The 21,378-nt window shown below is 40.7% G+C and overlaps 1 protein-coding gene across 2 annotated transcripts in view; it reads right to left on the bottom strand.

The window, feature by feature from the left end:
- The window catches only part of SBF2 (SET binding factor 2), a 221,121-nt gene that overhangs the window by 157,690 nt on the left and 42,053 nt on the right, over positions 1-21,378 (bottom strand). For both annotated transcript variants that reach the window (XM_079965647.1, XM_079965648.1), the window contains exon 2: positions 17,278-17,363. In XM_079965647.1, coding sequence (XP_079821773.1) covers positions 17,278-17,363 — 86 coding nt within the window. The remainder of the gene's footprint in view (positions 1-17,277; positions 17,364-21,378) is intronic.

Here is a 21,378-nt window from a genome sequence, read left to right as displayed (position 1 = left end):
GTCAAGGAAACAGAGAGTTGGAATATAGTTAGTAGAATCTATAATAGCCCTTGCATCTGTCATAGGAAGGTTCCCCAGAGCTCAGTTAGACAAATTCTCGACAACCACAGCTGCTTTTTGCCATAGCTTGTGTCACTGGGATTTCCCACAGTCTCTACAGGCTTAATTATATTTCCTGTGAGCAGTAATTAGTGTTCAGGATTTAAATGGACTTAAATTAATTCTCCACCCCATACTATTCACGCTGCTAAGGGGAAATGATAGGAGCAAATTTAAAATGAACACAAATGAATTTCATCCAGAGCTCATTTATGACAATAGCATTTTTTTCTTACAAGTACCAAAAGAAATTAATAGACTTTTCATTTCATGTTTTCATTTCATTTCATTTATGTAATAAATGGCCCAACTTTAAAACAATTCAGGGGACAAAATACAAAGTAACAAAAACAAACTAGTAAGAAACAGTTAAAATTAAAATAAAACACATTTAAAGCCAGAATTAAAATAACAACTGCTCTGATAGCAGCCCAGTGGTTAACATCATCTGAACTTAGTTTTCAAAGGCCCGTATGAATATGAAGGTATTGGCCAGCCGGTGGAAAAACTGCAAGGAGGAAGCCAATCTAACCTCTTTCGGAATGAAATTCTGTAATATGGGAGCAGCCACAGAAAAGGCTCTCTCTTGTGTCACTACCAACTGTTTCTCTGATGCTGATGGAAGGAGAGGTGCCCACCTGAGAACTTTAGCACCTAATCAGGTTCATAAAGGGAGATACAACATTTCAGGAAACCAGGGACCAAGCCATAGAGGGTTATATAGGTCATAACCAGCACTTTGAACTGTGCCTGGAACTGGACCAGTAGCCTGTGAATAGCATGCTCCCAATAACCAGCCGCAGGCAGCAGTCTGGCCATAGCATTCTGAAGCAGCTGAAGGGTACAAACATTTTTCAAAGCAGACCCATGTAAAACATATTACAGTGGTCCATTTGAGATGCAACTAAGGCATGGCCATCTGACATCTCAAGGAATGTGCACAGTTGGTGCATGAGCCACAATTGTGCAAATTCACTTCCAGCCAGCACCAAATCCTGGGCATCCTGGTTCATGGCTGCATCCAGGACTACACCCAAACTGTGAGCCTGAATCTTCAAAAAGGAGCCTAGCCTCATCCAGCATAGGTTGAAGCCCTATTCCCTGAGCTGCCTTCTGACTGATCTCAACTTGTTCATCATAATCTAGTCCATTACTGACATCAGACACTGATTTAGAACATAGACAGCATCTTTGGATTTAGATGGAAAGGAGAGATAGTGTTGTGTGTCATCAGCATACTGACAGCATAGCACTCCAAAACTCCAGATGACCTCTTCCAGAGGTTTCATGTATATGTTAAATAGCATGGGGGACAAGATGGAACCCAGGGGCCCTACAAGTCAACAGCCATGTGGTTGAACAGGAGTACCCCAGCACCGCCTTCTGAACTCACCCGTCCAAGAAGGACCAGAGCCACTGTAAAACAGTACCCCCAAATCCCATCCCAGACAGTTGGTCCAGATAGATACCATGGTTGAAGGTATCAAAAATCACTGAGAAGTCCAGCAGAACCAACAGGGAAACACTCCTTCTGTCTAGTTCCCAGCATAGATCATACAGCAAGGCAACCAAAGCAGTCTCCATTCCATAACCAAGCCTAAAAGCCAGACTGAAATGCATCTATATAACCTGTTTCAGCCAGGAACCCCTGGAGATGAGATGGATTTTAAAAACTCGGTAACAGTCAAGCTCTAACCATTTGGTTCACCACACTCACCATGATGCTACCCTCTGGCAAGTGTGATAAGAGGTCAGCCATCCTCCCAACTTCAAAGCTGCAGAGATCATCCCAGCAAACATAGAGGAAATCAATGTGTAGAAAGGAAATGCCCATAAATAAGGTGAGGAAAAAATACTGATGCCTTCTCCAGCGCTTCTAATATTAGATAGCTTTAGCATACTCAGGAATCAAAAGTTTTATGTCCCTTTTGTAGGAAATGTGTGCTTTTGTGCACTTGTACCTCAGGTTGAGAACTCTGCCCCAGGATGAGAACGGAAATCGCATGCCGCGGTGCGGAGGCAGCGGGAGGCCCCATTAGCAAAAGTGCACCTCAGGTTAAGAACTGTTTCGGGTTAAGAACAGACCTCCGGAACAAATTAAGTTTGTAACCCGACATACCACTGTATATGGGCTCATTGATGTAGGAAAAGAAAATATGCTGGTCGGCGGCTCAAATCCCCACAACGGGGTGAGCTCCCGTTGTTTGGTCCCAGCTCCTGCCAACCTAGTAGTTCGAAAGCACGTCAAAGTGCAAGTAGATAAATAGGCACCGCTCCGACAGGAAAGTAAACGGCATTTTCGAGCGCTGCTCTGGTTTCTCCGGAAGTGGCTTAATAATGTTGGCCACATGATCCGGAAAAACTGTCTGCGGAAAAACGTCGGCTCCCTCGGCCAGTAAAGCGAGATGAGCACCACAACCCCAGAGTCATTCGTGACTGAACTTAACTGTCAGGGGTCCTTTACCTTTACCTTTTTACAAAAGAGTTCTGGTCCCAAATGTCAGAGAAGCCAATATATTTCATTGTTTAAAGATAAACTTTCCTCCTCTGAAAAACTAGAGAAAAGACACCTCAGTTAATGCTACAAAGGTAACAAAAAAGGAAGGAAGCATTTGATCTCTTCAGAAAGTAATATTGCTAGAACACTTTACCTTTATGTCTAAATATGGACAAATAATTTACTGCCCACTTTTCTGAAACATCCTGCCAATTCTACTAAATTTAATATGAAGGTCATGAAGCAGATATGAAGAGAGTCCAACAATACATCTTAGAAATTTTAAACATCAGCAAGTCTCTGCAAGTATATTACTGGAGAATGAAGAACATCCATTGTGAAATAAGCTTTTCTGCTATGTAGTTTTAAAAGGAGCTGAAACGGTGCCGCAGAAATCGATCTGGCATCTATGGAGGAAATAGAGACAAAATATGCCTGCTAGGTGCAGTAGCCAATTGTTGACTCACTCTTTTGAAGCAAGATGTCTCTGCATTTCTCTGTCAACTTTGTCACTTCTATCATCATCATCTTACTGTGTGGGCTAAAACTGTTTGGACTTTTGTTGTCACTATAGAAATAGTTAGAATAAGATGGCTTTTAAATAGAGGCTCATGGAACAGATGAAAAGACATGTCTGAACAGAGTCCTATGATTATTCCACAGCAGGACTAGAAATGTACATTTGCAGCTACCGTGGAATCAACAAAATCAACATCTCTCTTACTGAAATGTCTGGATTTAATACTATTTGATACATGAAGTACCACCTAATTTCGACATGATTTTTTTATTTTATTTTTTTGCATAGGCTTTAGCCTACTAGCATTAATCCAGTACAAACCGATTAGGTGACAATACAGTAGTAAATAGTAAAATAACATTCTACCCTTGTAGAATTGGTATAGAAACACTGACATTGTAGAAGGAATGTGTTTTGCTAATGTGAACTGGTTTGGTTATAAAATATCAGATATACAGAATAGTAATGGAAGAAGATACTTAAGGAATTTTGAACCAAAGTTCTGATTTAGAGGGCTAGATAGATCTTCTTCTGGTTCACAGGCTACATCATTCATTTTACTATAAAGGCAGCATAATGGTATGTATGGAAGGACATTCCCACTTTTCTCTCATATACACACATTATGTACATATATTATGGAAAATGCCTCTAGCAGTATGACATATTTTTCTTGCTTTAGCATCAGAACATCTGCAATTAACTTTCTGCTGACAATGTTCTGAACAGTGGGTCATCAAGATAAAAGCAGACATAAATCCTCTTATACCAACACAAGTAATATCATTCATCAGCTCAGATTTTTTTTTTTTTTGTAACATTACGTACAGAACATATTTGCATTGTATGCAAAGGAGTCTCTAATAGACACATTATGGAAATATAAACAAATCAAAACACAAAAGGGGAAATCTCTCAGACATTATTAATATTTTAAAATTGTACGAACTCAACTATTGTGGACTACTGTTATTTACAAACTATCCAAACTCTTAAAAGGTGTATATCTGGACAGTTTACAGTACAATTTAAAAACAAAGTTTACAAGATATCATTAGATTCAGGGTTGTTTTTTTAACCAAATTATATAGGGCTCAGACCATACTGAACATAAGGAATTTATTTTATATATGATGACAGAAGGACACAACTAGTTACAACCCAACAAACAACAACTGTCACAATTAAAACATGCAATAAAATGCAAAATCAATAGAACATTAAAATAGCAAGCCATAAGCATTAAGTCTAATTTTTGCAAAAACTTATTATATATATTTTGAGCACCCTATCACCTCTGGCAAGGCACTTGCTTTATTGCTAAGTATGTTAAGCAACCACCTTTGGAAGAATCTTTCAGTTATGATTTGACTATGATTTGAATTTTTTTTCTTATATACTAAAATAATACACATATACTTGAGGCAATTAATTAATTGGTAAACATTTTAGCTTAGTTAATGCATTATTGCTTCAGATTGCAAACCACTTTGAGTTTCCTTTAATTAAGCTAGCTAAAAATGTGCCAAATGCTGAGGAATTCATGTCAGTGGCTATAAAATCAGCCAGAAGTTTTTTTTATTCATCCATAAATAACAGCAACATATTCTTCCATCTTAGAAGGACTGGCAACGAGTAATTGGCGTAAGAACAGGTGATTTTCATGTCCAAAATCTTAAGAGAGTACCGTATTTTTCGCTCTATAGGACGCCCCCAACCATGGGACGCCCCCTGTTTTAGAGGGGGAGAACAAGAAAAAAAATCTCTCCCTCTCTGCTCAGCGCCCCTTCAGCGAAGCTGCAAGAGAAACGGAGCCCCTTCCATTTCTCCTCCCGCTTGGCTGAAGGGGTGCTGCATAGCTCTCCCTCTCTGCTGAAGCCAGGAGAGTTTTGCTCTCCCGGCTTCAGCAAAAGGAACCCGAAGCCTCCGGAGCGCAGTGGGACTTCCCACTGCACTCTGGAGGCTTCAGGTGGCTATCCCTGAAGCCGGGAGAGTGAGAGACGTCAGTGCGCACCGACCCTTCTCGCTCTCCAGGCTTCAGCGAAAGTAACGCGAAGTCTCCGGAGCGCGGAGGGAGCGCTCCCTCTGCGCTTCAGAGGCTTTGCGTTGCTATCGCTGAAGCCAAGGAGCCTGCATTCGCTCCATAGGACGCATACACATTTCCCCTTAATTTTTGGAGGGGGAAAAGTGCGTCCTATAGAGCGAAAAATACGGTATATGTAATGTATTGTGCAGCTTTTAATCCTTAAAGTCGTTAAAAATATGAGTGCAATCTGCCTTAGCGAGCACCTCCTCTTCTCAAATGGGTTCAAATGGAAAGACTGAAGTTTCATTTTATCTATTTTATCACTTGTCATTACTTTTTATAAAAGTAAAACCTCTCAAGAAAATTATGTAATAGTTAATAAAAAATTCTCTCAGAGGCATTATAGCAGACATGGCTAACCAGTGCCTCCCTAGATGTTGCTGCCTTCCAGTTCCCATCAGCCTCAGTCAGCTTAGTAAATGGCCAGGGGTGATAGGAATTGTAGCCCAGTAATAGCTGCAGGGCCACAGGTTTCCCACTCCTGCACTGTAATATGTACAATATGACAATTAAAATGTTCAACTTGATAAAAAAAATTAATGGAAAAGTTTTTTTTAAAAAAGGTAAAGGACCCCTGACAGTTAAGTCTAGTCGCAGATGACTCTGGGGTTGTGGCGCTCATCTCGCTTTACAGGCCAAAGGAGTCGACGTTTGTCCACGGACACTTTTTCCGGGTCATGTGGCCAGCATGACTAAGCCGCTTCTGGCTCAATGGAACACCGAAACCAGAGCAGTGCATGGAAATGCCATTTACCTTCCTGCCAGAGCGTTACCTATTTATCTACTTTTTGGCGTCCTTTTGAATTGCTGGGTTGGCTTCGACCGAGCAACAGGAGCTCACCCCGTCAAAGGGTATCAAACCGCTGACCTTCTGATCGGCAAGCCCAAGAGGCTCAGTGGTTTAGACCACAACATCACAAGTACTGATATTCAAAAAGCTGTTGAGTTCCAAAATCAAGTCTCTAAATTCAATTTGTTCTCATGTAGAATCTCATAGAATACACAGACCCAGTACATCCATACTATTTCTGGATTTGTTAACTCTGTGCATTTACAACACTAGACTATAGTTACTTTTTCAGCCTAAAAGTAAGGTGAACAAAGAAGAAATTCTGCACAGTTACAAAATCAATACCATCTTGCAGGGTCCCTCCTCCTCCCCATGTGAGTTCACATGATGCTTCATCAAGATTAACATTCACTAAAGGTTATTTTCATCATGGTTTGCAAATCAGCTTCAAACTCTGTATAGGGATAGTGACAGTGCAGACATAATGCTACATCTTGGTTAAAACTAAAAGGGCAAGAATGGGTGGGAGGAATTTTTTATAGGAGAGTTGAAGGGAATGAAAGGGATGCACCTGGTCTTCTATCCATGATTCAGACATACAAAAGTATTATTTTTTTATTTGAATCTTGGAATTAACTTTAGGTTTAATATAGGTTTCCACCAATTCAGAAGGCACATCTAAATGTTTTGTGTAAAACACTTGCCCAAAGTTACTTAGCAACATAACTGAGTTGCCATGAAACACATGCACATTTTTGTACTTGCATGCACTTGAATTAAACTACATAAACATGATTCAAGAATAAGACACACTGACTCATTACTATGTAGCACACGAATGTGCACATAGAAGCAAGGTTTAAACTTAGCATTAATATTTTTTCATGACTGTCTCATTATCTTAAATTATCCTTTGTGTCATAAATATTAGTCAGATACACAATACTTTTAATCTCATTTTGCGTAAAGACAGAGCTAAATACCAAGTATGACATAGCATATCCACACCTTTTTGATGCCTTAAGGTGAAATAGGAAGCACACAAACTTGAATGCCAGTGCCACTTAAACTATGAGGCTTACTCAAGGTAAATGTGTTTATGAGAAGGGTAAGTCCTCTTGGCTTCTGCAAAGATTTACAATGGAAAATTTAATATTCATTTAAAATTGATTTGGGTCATATTTAAAAATAAAGATAACTCCACCAGTATGTAATGATTTTTTTTTTAATAATATTTATTAAAAAATTTCCAGAATAAAAAGGAAAGATAGCAAGAAAGAAAGAAAAAACAAATATGATTTACACTTGGTTTCAGTGGCATCTTTCCCGGACTTCCCCCCTCCCCCTCTTGTATTCCATTTCCCTTAAATTGATTCCACAGATTCTTACCCCAAATTTTAAAACCTTATTTGTAATTTTAAATAACCCATTTATTCCAAATTAATTTATCTTATTTATCTTAATGAACCATTTCTCCTTATATTTTATATAATTCCCTAAGATCGACCCCATTTCCCTTCCACGAATTCCCCTATTTTCAAACAACAAACATGAAAAAAGAAAAGAAAGAAATAATATATAATTTTACAGCCTTTGGATTCCAAATCTCCCCCCCCCCCCATTCCCCGGTTTCAATCCCCAAAGTTCATCCATTGTCTACTGCCAGCCTGGTGTATCCACGTCTATATCTCAACTCCACTTTGCCGTCTTTTGATAGCTTTTAATTTCAGAAAGTCCAATCTCGAAAAAACTCTCAGAAAAAGTCATTGTTCTTCCATCCAGACCTGTATGTTTAAGAGTCTAACTTAAATTCTATTTCTTGGTCCTTTTAAAGTCTGGATGTTCCAAATACTCCGGCTTCAAATTTGGTCCAGCTCTTATTCCTCAGGTTGCTTTTTCCTGTTCTGCTGCAGAAACCTTCTAATTCAGAAACTTCTTGTTCTCCACAGAGGCTTTTGTTATTCAGGAACATAACTTGCGTCAAGTCCCTTCCTTTCTTCAATAGATAAATCCATTGTCTCCTTTAGTATAGAAACCTCTGTAGACAAAATAATGCTTCGTTTTTGCAGCTTTCCCAAGAGATAACAGATCCTGCTCAAATTCATAGTATTTTTCCACTTGCTGCTACTGTTGCAATGTCCCAGCCTCCCTCTAGAGGGAATATGGTAACTTAATTTCTTTCAAAATCAGACCCAAAAGTCAAATAACTTGTTGCCTTTATTTCCAATAATTTATGTCCAAATTGTAACAAATCTAACCAGCAAAGCCATCGTAACAAAGTTCTCTTTTATTTTCCTGCTTTGACAGCTACTTTGACAGCTGTCAAAGTTTCTGTGTCTCTTCACCAGTCTCTCATAGCGGATCGTTCCCGGTTCCCGGGGGGGTTGCATTTTAGTTCCCACAAATCAGTCTTCTCCTCCAGCACAATTATTGTAATTTCCCTTCGTGAAGTTAAAAATTTTTTTCAGGTAAACAAGCTCATCTCTCGATCTTAGTTGTCAAATCCTTGCGTTGAGCCATCTACAACAGGGGGGGCGGGGCGGACTTCCTTTTTGCACTCCCCCTGCTCGCTCCAAATTCAAAGATCAAATTTCCCTTTTAAGTCCAATCAATTTACTCACGGGTTGTTCCTTTTAGTCCAAATCCGAAATTTTCAAAGAAGAAGTCGTTGCTCTCCGCCGAATGGCATGCGGCTTCGCTGGGCAGGGGAAGCATTGGACTCACAGCACCACCACCCCCCCCCCGTCACCCGCTCCGCAGCCTTTAAAAAGGCTCCTTCGCGGGTCGGGGGGCGCAAACGGTGCCCGCCGAGTCACCAAGTCCATGGGCATCTCCGCCCATGGTTTTTGAGGGTCCCCGCATCGCCGGCACGGCAGGACCCGACCCCTACCCAGCCGACTCCCTCCGGAGCTCGGAGGGAGTCCGCCATTTGGCGATGGCGCCGACCCGGAAGTGCAGTATGTAATGTTTTTAAGCCAGTATGGATAGTTTGAAAGAATCTCTTCTGATAGCTTATAAGCTTATTTAAAATGAAAAAGACTTATAGAGTAAGGTTTTGAAAAAAGGGTTATAGTAACACAGTTCCCAAAATTCTCAGGTCTTCCATAACAAAAAATTACTACATAGCATTCAGTTGTATCCAACTCTCCAATGTGAAAACAACTGAAGTTCTTTTCTTCCACAACTATTTTAGAGAAAGGCATTCTTAAAATTCACACACTGAAGAGTTTAATTGCCTCCCTGAATTTATTGAACAGACAATCTGAAACTATCCACAATGGTTACTAAACTAATTTTCCTGCTTTAGATATCTTCTTTAACATAATTGCAGGCAATCAGAAAGATCAATGGCAAATTTATGTCATGTACATTATAGTAGACTGTGTTTTTCAAGCTATAGCCATGGATGATAGTAGTCAAATTCCAACGTGAAATAAATCATTGCTGCCTAAAAGCACTTACAATATTCTAGGTTCAGAAGTGGACCAAAGGAGCCAACATTTGCTGCAGTGGATGACAATAGCAGGCTGAATTGCATCAGTGATGTGTTCTCAACACACAAATATTGTCATAGAAACATCAAACATCATGCAAGCAGATGTCTACTCAAGTAATGGAACTTTCCCAAGCTCACCACAGCTCTGATCCTCCACAACAAAGGTGGGAAGGGTACACAATGCAGAAAGGGAGAAGAGAAGTGGAAATCCTATTGCACCTGCTGAAGTCTGTTCCACTGACAGACAACCACCATTGGACATTACTGTCATGAGCAGATGCCAGGCGCAGGTCTGAAATAACTCACACGGCTTCAGTGAATTCCTTATTCAAAGAAATAAGACAGCTCAAAAGGCTACACCTAGAGAACACAGCAACTCTTGCCAGTAGAACCTGCCCTTATGAGGCAGTTGTGAGGACTGAAGGTCCCAGCCTTCCCACAGTTCCCTAAGTTTCCTTCCCAAGCAATCAGACTCTGTTGTCTTGTCTGTCTTTGCTCCACCCTCTTCATACCTCTTCTGATTCATGGAGACCAGCGGGAGGGGATCTGGTTGCAGCAGGAGGGGGAATACTCCCTGGCTTTTTCAGTAGCCTGCCTCATCTCTGCCTCTTGGCCCCTTTCCTCTCCAACCTCTGCCCCTGGTTCTAGACTGTTCTCTGCCACAGATTCTTCCTGTTCTCTAAATCTTGTTACCTCTTCAGCTTCTAACACTTCCTCCTCCCCATCTTATCCATCTTCTCCCTCTGACCACTCATCATCATCCCACCACCATTCCTCTGGCTCTGAGCCTTCTTTCCTTTGGGGTTCCCTAGTTGGTGCCTCCTACCACTTCAACCTATTCTCAACACTTACCTTCTATCATTTCAGCCATACAATTCAGAATCAGCACACTTACCAATATCCAGTACAAAATTAAGAACACGCAACAGAATAAGCACCACAGCACCATATTCTCAAATCAGAATTAAGAGATACAATGACTTTGCACACATGTCATTTCTAATTAAAATCCACAGTCAGTACAGTAGTCAAGATCAAACTGCAAGCAGGTCCTGGTATAGTCAACTTTTGCTTTTTATGTAGAGAATAGGATCTTTTAGAATTTCAGAGAGGAAGAGGCTGCCTTAAACTTTCAGGGACACTTTTAAGGAACAACATATGCAGATATAACAGAAGGTAGGTGGTCTCACTGTTTCTCATTCTTACAAAAATCTAAAGCAGTCCCAAAACTACTTACACCAAAATATACACTAGAGATGGGGAATTTTTGGCCCTTCAGATGCTGCTGAAATTCAACTCATCAGCCCAGTCAATAGACACACTTATTAGAGATGATGGAAGTTGTAGTTCAGCACATATGGAGGGCCACAGCTTCCCCAACCCTGACAGACATAACGACATTGTGTACTCTGCTTTAAGTAGAGAAAGCAGCCAATAAATTTATAAAACAAAACACATTGCAGCAGCATTTGTTATGCTGCTGGAAACTAGTCTTTGCTTACCTTATGCAAGGTTTGAATTGTTACAGAGAAAGGCCATCCTGACCAAGGACCATAGTAGGGCAAAAAATGTACACAGTGTGGATGCACACTGCTGGATCTACAATAAAGCCTCCAACGTTCTGAAAAACTATGTGTTTATACATAATGTACCTGTGATGGAATGAGGGGACTGCTCGTGCGTAAGCGTTTAAGCCCTCAAGGGTTTGCAATCAGTTTCTAAACTCTCCCAGTTCTCGGAGCCATGGGTGCATGGCTACCTCAATCGCTGGCAGAATCCGTCAGTGGGCGCTTCCGGAATTTACGCCAACATAAGAGTTCCTTGACGGAAACTCTTCTTCTGGATTCTCTGTGTGACAGTTTCCTTCGCGGAGTAGGCGTCCCCAGCGGAGGTCCTGAGCCCTCCCCGCTGTACTCACTGGAAGTATCTTGGAGCCCTTCCTCCGACTGAGTTTCTGTAGGAACTCTCCCTCTCCCCCTGATGGTTCCTTCCTCAGCATCCGAGGGTCTCCTAGCCTCCTTGAGCCCTTCCACCACCTGACTCTCCGATGGCAGTTCCCTGACAGTACCCTTGTGTATAAGGCAAGCCATCACAAGGGAATATACCTGTACAACAGAACCTTGAACTGGGTGCCATCAGTGTATTGAATCAGTATCAAGAGATCCAAACTATTACTGTATCCTCTTCACAGAGGAACAAGTAAGTGCTCATGAACCATGGGAGGATGAGCAGAAACAAGTGCTAGAATTAGGTTCAAAATTGATTGCAGGGCCATAAAACATGGACAAAAGATATCAGCTTGATAGGTTAATGGCAGAAGGGTACCACAGTTACCAAGCACAGTTCTGCTGCTGAAGCAAGAGCTGGAATATTACATGGCAGCATTTATGGATGGGCCAAGTGAGAAGAGGAGGCAGGACTATTTGTACCTAAACAGGAGACATTCAGGAGGTCTCCAAGCTGAACATGTGGAACAGAAATAGGGGAAATAATCACCAACTCCAATTTTGCTGGTACATGAATGATGAGATCTAATGTCTTAAGATCATCTTAATTTTTGAGGGTGGAGGAAGCATCACCTTTGTTTGAAAGTGTCCCCACCCTTCTCAATTCCTGAATGTTCATTAAATCTTGGATTTCAATTAATTATCCATTTTCTATTTTGCATGTTCATGACAAATATTCAACTGATTTTTTAAAAACCTTATAAATGCTGTCCTTAATATGACCTTTAAACAGTTGAGTTTACTTTGGAAGTTTGAACCTTAAATAGCTTGGCTTAACAGCTTATTTGAAAACAGAAAAAAAGAACATTTTGTTCAGAAAGATTTTGCTTTCATCCAGAAAATTAAGATCTGTATGTAAAGCCAATTCTGCTTAAGTTTGTCCCAACAACCAATGAAAGGCTTGACCTAGAGGTGTACAGTATTACATAACGCTTTCTCAATTTATACACACCCAGAGGTTGTGTCCATTAAATATTATTTAGGAGATAGTAGCAAAATATTTTGTGAAGGTCTCTTTTTGAAACAAAGCTGATCATGACCTTTCATCATAATTTTGTCCTCCAATGCTGATTTAAAAATGGCACCTTTGAATCTATATTGAATGAGATTCTACGTGCATGCATACTGCAACTAACAGATTGTTTTCAAAAGCTTTGGTAGCTGATGATAATATATGGATTTATTTAAGCATAGTAAAGATGGAGGAAAAATATCTAGTTAACATTTAGGAAAAATAATGATTGAGATTAGCTTAAAACCAACCAACGGAAGAAGTTATTTAAAATTATTTGTGAAGTTGGATAGAAAGGAATTGATTTTGCATTCCAATCAGACTTGTGCTAGTATATATTATCTGTGTCGTTAGTCTTGTTAAAATATATTTAAAAAGCACACGAAAGCTTATACCAAGAACAAACTTAAGTTGGTTTCTAAGGTGCTACTGGACAATTTTTTTATATATTTCGACTGTGTCAGACCAACACGGCTACCTACATTAGTCTTGTTAGTTTCTCTGCGGCAAGAACACTCCAGTTTCCCGAAGAAGAAGAAGAAGAAGAAGAAGAAGGAGGAGGAGAACTTTGTACGGTGATCTCAAAATCTAGGAGTTAGCTCTTTACAATATCTTGGCTGCAAGAATGTTAAAACAAGCTTTGCTACTTTTGACCATTTCAATTATAACATCTTGCAAACAGGCATTTCACAAGATGCCTAGCCAATTCTACAGAATATAAAACAACTTTAATCTATAATTCTACCTCAAAGCATGCTAACATCACACTGCCTTCAATATTTACACACATTTCAGAACATGATCTAATGCAAGGTTTCTCAAACTTGGGGCTCCAGCTGTTTTGGACTACAGTTCCCATAATCCTTGACCACTGGTCCTGCTAGCTAGGGATGGTGGGAGAAGTACAGTGATATCTTGGGTTGAATGTGCTTCAGGTTGAGCGCTTTCGGGTTGCGATCTGCGGCAACCCGGAAGTAATGGAGCGCGTTACTTCCGGGTTTCGCCGCTCATGCATGTGCAAAGGCTCAAAATGACATCACGCGCATGCACGGAAGCAGCAAAACGCAAGTCGCGCATGCGCAGACGCACCGTCGCGTCTTATGTTCCCGTTCGCATCCCGAGGTACCACTGTAGTCCAAAAACAGCTGGAGACCCAAGTTTTGGAAACCCTGATATAATGCATCCACCTGGTTTTCCCAACTTTAATTTCATTCCAATTCAAATAGTGATAAAAGATTGGGGAAAGAATCCAGAATTCCTTGCTGAGATTTTCAAAATAGTGGCAAGCAGATAATTATTTTTTTAACAGGATGTTAGGGTCTGTACAGGCAACACTTCTTCATTCCTGCTTGGGAATGGGACCACCCAAAGATATTTGGGCAAACTCCTGCAACTGCAAGAGGAGGAAGGGGAAATTGGAAGGAATTCATATTGAAAAATAAATGAAAGGCGTACAGATCTCCCTCTTCATGGTTTCTACTGCCAGACAACCGTAGAATGATAAAACACAAAGAGAACAAATGTTAGCCAAAGTCAACCCAATAATATAGGGGGCATCAACACCACTCAAGGCTGCCCAAAAAAATAATGAGTAATAAAAATTATAACTGAACTGCAGAGACTAGAGAAGGAAGCATAGCACAACAAGCAGATTGAATAAAGAAGGAAGAATCTGAGAAGTGCTGGGGGACTTTCTCAGGAGTACAGAACTAGGATGAAAATATTGTACAATACTGTCGGAGAATGCGAAGTTTTTTGCAGCTCAACAGGGCAATAATTTCCTTACATGAGGAGGGAGGGAGTGGATGCTATACTGCAATGAAGGAACACATCTTTTCTCATCCTCCCAAACACAAAGATGGGGTGCTCCATGAAGGGAAACAATAGCGAGTCTCAAAGGCACAAGTCTGAGAGCACATGGTGAAATTACTAGTAGCAACTGAGGCAGCTTGAGTCTGGTCAGTGTGTGGATGGGAAACACCTGAGAACCTCATGTTCACAAAAACATGATGCAAATGTACCAACTTACTAGAGCCCAGCTGTAATCAGGGGCTGGCTGGGAGACAGTAAAATGTAGTCCATCAGTCTTATTGAAGTCCCTGAATATTCATCTAAACATTTAAAACTCCTTAATACCTTTAAATACATTTAAGTCAAGGATGCCATGTTAGATATATAAAACGTTATTCACTCTCCAGTATATTCTGAAACATCCTCACGACCAAGTAATTCCTGAATCCTTATTTTCAAAAGGCCCAAGAAATGTAGAAGTCTTATTGGAAAATTCTCAGTTGTTGACAACTATGAAAATTGAAATTTACTGGGGATCATTTTATTTTATATATACTGTGATTTCAGAATTTATTGTTTTTACAGAATGCTGTTCTCACAAAATAGCTTCAGTTATATTAGGCGAAATTCTTGGATCACATCACTAAAAATATTTTCCTAACAATGTGATGTTTACAAGTCACAGAAAATATGTTCTCAGAGTATTTACTACAACATTAAAAATGAAGAAACAATCCAGGAAGTTATGAAACTATGCTACAGAAGCATAGTTCCTGTAGAGAACCAGCTACAGTCATTTTACTAATTTCAGAACACAGTTTATGGACAATTGGCTACTGACTTCAGCAATGAAAGTTGAATCATAGAAAATAATCTGCCATAGAGCTTTTTTTTCCAATTGGAATTAAAGCAAAGTAAAACTTTGATATTTACACATTGGTCTCTGATGGGACTTGAAAAAAGGGTGGCCGATAGCAATTTGAATTACTTCATTCATGAAGCTAGGAAATGCTAGGGTGTAACAAGATCCACAACACTTCCTAGAAACCAAAATGCAGGTTATATGTGGTGGTGTCATAATGTCATCATCATGCTTGTTAGAAATGAAGGACCTCAGTTATGATTGCAATGCACACATTGGCAAGTATATTCTCTTATATTTGCAAGTATATTCTCCATCAAGGACCAACCACAAGGGAAATGAGCTTCAATCAAATTATGAAGCTAGAACTGTTGTTTTCTCAAATAATTAAAATAGAAGAATGTAAAAATTATACTAAAGTAGCCAACCCTTGTCATATGAAGCAACTTTAAAAGTGCAATTATGAAAATATGATGCAGCAAACTGGCCAAATACCTAGAGATGTTCTTTCCTAAAAGCATTTTCTAGGCTTCTATTATTTTCCATAACTGATCTACAATTATTTCTTGGCAATTATAAACACATCACAATCGTCTGACCTGGCATACTTGAAACCCTCTCTGCAAGGTTGACAAAATGTAGTTACAAGTTGACAAAACATAAATGTCACAAGTTGTGAAGCAGCCTTCTAGTCTATTCAAGCATACAGAATATTAGTTTTAATGAAAGCAGAAAAAGGAAACAATAAAAAGGTAGCCCAGTCTCTCTCAGTAGCATGTTTAATTTATCACATTGTTCTTTTATACCCTTTTCTTTTATACCCTTTTCTCCACCCCCACTGTTCTGTCCGGACACTGAGGTCCAGTGCCGCAGACCTTCTGGCAGTTCTCTCACTGTGAGAAGCAAAATTACAGAGAACCAGGCAGAGGGCCTTATTGGCAGTGACGCCCACCCTGTGGTATACCCTCCTACCAGATGTCAAAGAAATAAACAACTATCTGACTTTTAAAAGACATCTGAAGGCAGCCCTGTTTAGGGAAGCATTTAATATTTGATGAATTATTGTATTTTAATATTTTGCTGGAAGCCGCCCAGAGTGGCTGGGGGAAACCAGCCAGATGGGTGGGGAATAATAAATTATTATTATTATTATTATTATTATTATTATTATTATGCACAGGTCAAGATGCTGGTCTCAAAAATAGCTGCTAGGAGAGAAGAAAAACAAAAACAAGCACCTAAAGTTACAAATGCTAGTTGCATTTTAGGATGTTTTTTTTTTAAAAAACTTGACTATTAATAGATTTTACTTTTCTTATGAATATTATCCAGAAAGATAGTGCTGCATGTGCATATCTTATGCATGCTTAGGTGCTCCATGGATGTCAGACTGTATATTTTGTCACAAAAGAAAAGCAGTGGATCCTCTCCAACTTTTCATTCTTAAAGTCAGAGATCCAATGACTGATTCTTATGTAACAACTGGTGGCCTAACTGAGGTGATAATATAACAACAACAACAACAACAACAACAACAACAACAACAACAACAATAATAATAATAATTTATTATTTATTATTTATACCCTGCCCATCTGGCTGAGTTTCCCCAGCCACTCTGGGCAGCTTCCAATCAAGTGTTAAAAACAATACAGCATTAAATACTAAAAACTTCCCTAAACAGGGCTGCCTTCAGATGTCTTTTAAAGAGAAGATAGCTGCTTATTTCCTTGACATCTGATGGGAGGGCATTCCACAGGGCGGGCGCCACTACCGAGAAGGCCCTCTGTCTGGTTTCCTGTAACCTCACTTCTTAGGGAACCGCCAGAGGGCCCTCGGCGCTGGATCTCAGTGTCTGGGCTGAACGATGGGGGTGGAGACACTCCTTCAGGTATACAGGACCAAGGCCATTTAGGGCTTTAAAGGTCAACACCAACACCTGGGTCCAGGATGACAGTAAGGAGATAGGAAAACTGATTTATCTCAAGAATTCACTAAAAGCATGCAGACACCTTTTTCACACTGACATCCTCTCTGAAGATGATGTTGAGACTATTAATCTAGATCTACATGCAAGATTATTAAGCATTTACAAATGCATGTTACAGAGCAACTTACCAACTCTATTCCCTGTGGAAAAGGAGTGTCATCCAAATCCTTTAAGGGAAATCTCTGGATTATTTTCCCCAGACCATCTCCTGATCCTAAAGTGGAAGGAAAGGGAGAGAGGGAGAGGAGAAAAGAATGAGATTGTGAATGTTTTGCTTTTCCAGTCAGAAGTTTACACATATGAAAGAAGTCACAATCTAATGCATACTTGTATCTGGTTAAACTGTGGCAAGAACCTTTTAAGTTCTAGAAACTGTATTCAAGTGACTGCTGAAGACTGCAGAATTTAAGTTCCAGCGACACATACCGTATTTTTCGCTCTATAACACGCACCTGACCATAACACGCACATCGTTTTTAGAGGAGGAAAACAAGGGAAAAAACATTCTGAATGAAACAGTGGATGTATCATTTTTGTGCTTCATGCTGGGGCCACAGACATGTGATCTGATGGTGAATTTGGGCTGACCCAATGCAAAAATCCTGAGAATCCCTGTGGATCCATGCTTTGTAACCACGTTTTTGCACCATTGCAGCCCCAGGCAACAGTGGGTGCGTGATTTTGGGGGGGCAGGCTGTAGCCATGGACATGCTATGTGCTCTGATGGTGAATTTGGGCTGACCCAATGCAAAGATCCTGAGGATCCATGTGGATCCATGTTTTGTAACCACGTTTTTGCACCATTGCAGCCCCAGGCAACAGTGGGTGTGTGATTTTTGGGGGGCAGGCTGTAACCATGGACATGCTATGTGATCTGATGGTGAATTTGGGGTGACTGAATGCAAAGATCCTGAGGATCCATGTAGATCCATGCTTTTTAACCACGTTTTTGCACCATTGCAGCCCCAAGCAACAGTGGGTGTGTGGTTTTGGGGGGGCAGGCTGTAGCCATGGACATGTTATGTGATCTGATGGTGAATTTGGGCTGACCCAATGCAAAGATCCTGAGGATCCATGTAGATCCATGCTTTTTAACCACGTTTTTGCACCATTGCAGCCCCAGGCAACAGTGGGTGCGTGATTTTTGGGGGGCAGGCTGTAGCCATGGACATGCTATGTGATCTGATGGTGAATTTGGGCTGATCCAATGCAAAGATCCTTAGGATCCATGTGGATCCATGCTTTTTAACCACATTTTTGCACCATTGCAGCCCCAGGCAACAGTGGGTGCGTGATTTTTGGGGGGCAGGCTGTAGCCATGGACATGCTATGTGATCTGATGGTGAATTTGGGGTGACCCAATGCAAAGATCCTGAGGATCCATGTGGATCCATGCTTTTTAACCACATTTTAAGTGGGGAGGGAAGGAAAAACACAGAAGGGACAAGGAGCAGGAGAGGGGTGTGCAGAGAAGCAGCTGGCTAAGAATGCAGGAGAGGGGTAGGGAGGAAAGGAAGGCAAAAGTTTTCCCTCACCTACCCACCCAAGCCAGCCAGCTCGCGCTCTCTGTCTCTCTCTCTCTATCTCTCTCCCCCTCCTGCATGTTTTCAGCTTTCCCCTCTGCTTGCCTGGATGGGAGGGAAGGAAAAACCCAAATAGGACAAGGAGCACGAGAGGGTTGTGCAGAGAAGCAGCTGGCTAAGATTGCAGGAGAGGGGTATAACGGGAGGGAGGAAAGGAAGGCAAAAGTTTTCCCTCACCTACCCACCCAAGCCAGCCAGCTCTCTCTCTCTCTCTCTCTCTCTCTCTCTCTCTCCCTCCTGCATGTTTTCAGCAGCACGGAGCACAGAGACGACACTCTGCTTTCCCCTCTGCTTGCCTGGAGGGGAGGGGCTTTCCCTGCTCTTTGTTCCGTTTGAGCAAACACAGCAAGGAAACAGAGGTGGGTGGGCAGTAAGACCCTGAGGGAGAATGCAGGAAAGCAGCCGCTTCCTCTTTTCAGGTTTCCCTTCTCCGAGACGTGCGATTTGATTTTTGCCTGATTTTTTTTGCCTCCCCTCGCGCCATTTGGCTCCAGGGACCACACATTCGCTCAATAACACGCACAGACATTTCCCCTTCCTTTTTAGGAGAAAAAATCTGCGTGTTATAGAAGGAAAAATACGGTACATGGTACCCAATCTTGTTTTCAGAAACTATGTTCTGTATTTTTACACATAGCAGTGACATTAAGACCCACTGAATACTCAGTGTATACTCTTAGACATAGGCATAATGATGCCACAATGCAATTGTAAAATTTTTACTATGCACCCAAATTTTACTATGCACCCATCGTGGTATTTCTAGCACATCAACCACTATGGAGATTAAACCAGATAGGAAAATGTACACAAGGGGGAGCACATGAATGTGTCATCCCTACAGGAATATGTGACAGCATAGTACAAAATCAATTTAGCATTTCTACCTTCCGTGTACATTTATGGCTTGCCTCTATTCAAGGTATTGTATCTTAACTTGTCCCTGAGCAAACTCCCATATAGCTTCCGTTCAGTCACTGCAGATCTGATGTTGAATGGAAGATACATATTCAAGAACCAATGCAAGTAAACTCCAGTTTTACTGTACTGTAAAATACTACTTCATTGCAGCATATTATACACATTTTAATTTACGGTAATATAATTAAATGGAACCCAGTACTTGTACATGCTCTAACTGTGCTTGAAGCACCATAGAGTAAGCAAGAAAAGAAAGCTGGATCTATCTTAGAGGTCAGTTAAATATACAATTAGCTTGTGGGTGGGTGTTTTCAGGAGGGCGGGCAATTTTGCTTCAATGCAGCATTTTAAGCAACATAATAAGTGCCCATGAGAATCAGATCAACCTAGTTCAGCATTCTGTTCCCACAGTAGCCAATCAGATGCCTATGGGAAGCCCACAAACATCACACGAATACAACAGCAGTCTCTCCCTCATGATACCCAGAAACTGATACTGGAAGTAGTACAGCCACAACTGACAGCCTTATCCTCCATGAATTTGTCTATTTCCTTTCAAAGCCATCTAAGTTGGCAGCCATTATTACAGTGAACCATGGCAAGGAATGCCATAGTTTAACTATGCATTATGTCTCTCCTTAATCTCCCAACATTCACCTTCATTGGATGGTATTCTGAGAGGGGAAGATCTTCTTAATCCACTTTATGCATCCATTTTATACACCTCTTTCTTCCCCAAAACAAAGGGGACCCAAACTTGTAATTTTCCCAACCCCTTGATCATTTTGGCTGCCCTTTTCTGAACCTTTTCCAGCTCTACAGTATCCTTTTTTTGTGTGGCAATGAGAATTTTATATAGTATCCCAAATGCAGTTGCACTACAGATTTGTATCGAGGCAATGTAAGATTGGCAATTTTATTTTCAATCCATTTCCTAATTATCCCCTGGAATATAGCTCTTTCACAGCTGCTGCACATATTTTAAACAAGCTGTCCACTGCAACCCCAAGATCCCTTTCCTGGTCAGTAACAGCCAGTTCAGTGCACTACGGTGGTACCTCGGGTTACATACGCTTCAGGTTACATATGCTTCAGGTTACAGACTCCGCTAACCCAGAAATAGTACCTCGAGTTAAGAACTTTGCTTCAGGATGAGAACAGAAATCGCGCAGCGGCGGCGCAACAGCAGCGGGAGGCCCCATTAGCTAAAGTGGTGCTTCAGTTTATGAACAGTTTCAGGTTAAGAACGGACCTCCGGAACGAATTAAGTACGTAACCAGAGGTGCCACTGTATTAGTGTTAATGTAAGGTTAGGAAGTTTTGCCCCAAACAGCATCACTTAAGGAAGGAAGCTGCAAAGTGCTTTTTACATACAATACACTTCTATCCAGTATCTGCAATAGACCATACTAATTTTAAGTTGCCATTAATTTTAAGTTGTATAATCAAGTTGCCGACATTATGAAAACATATTGTGTAATATGGAAACATTCTATCATACTTGCATAAAATCTAGATAGATATATAGTACCAGGATACTATTCTAATTTTATATTCCTTGTTAAAGATCAGATTGAAAGAAATAGAACAGATATCCAGAATACAACTGGTTGTATCATCAAGGTTTAAACACGGAGTGATCTGAGGGATCAGTTACAAAACTGCAACATCACAAAAATATAATATACAAAGTTATGCAGGAATACACTTGTAAGTCGCCCCAAA

This window comes from Podarcis cretensis, assembly GCF_951804945.1.
Source record: "Podarcis cretensis genome assembly, chromosome: 1".
NCBI lineage: Eukaryota > Metazoa > Chordata > Lepidosauria > Squamata > Lacertidae > Podarcis > Podarcis cretensis.
The sequence above is the reverse complement of the archived record's forward strand: the minus strand, read 5'-3'. Positions and strand labels throughout refer to the sequence as shown.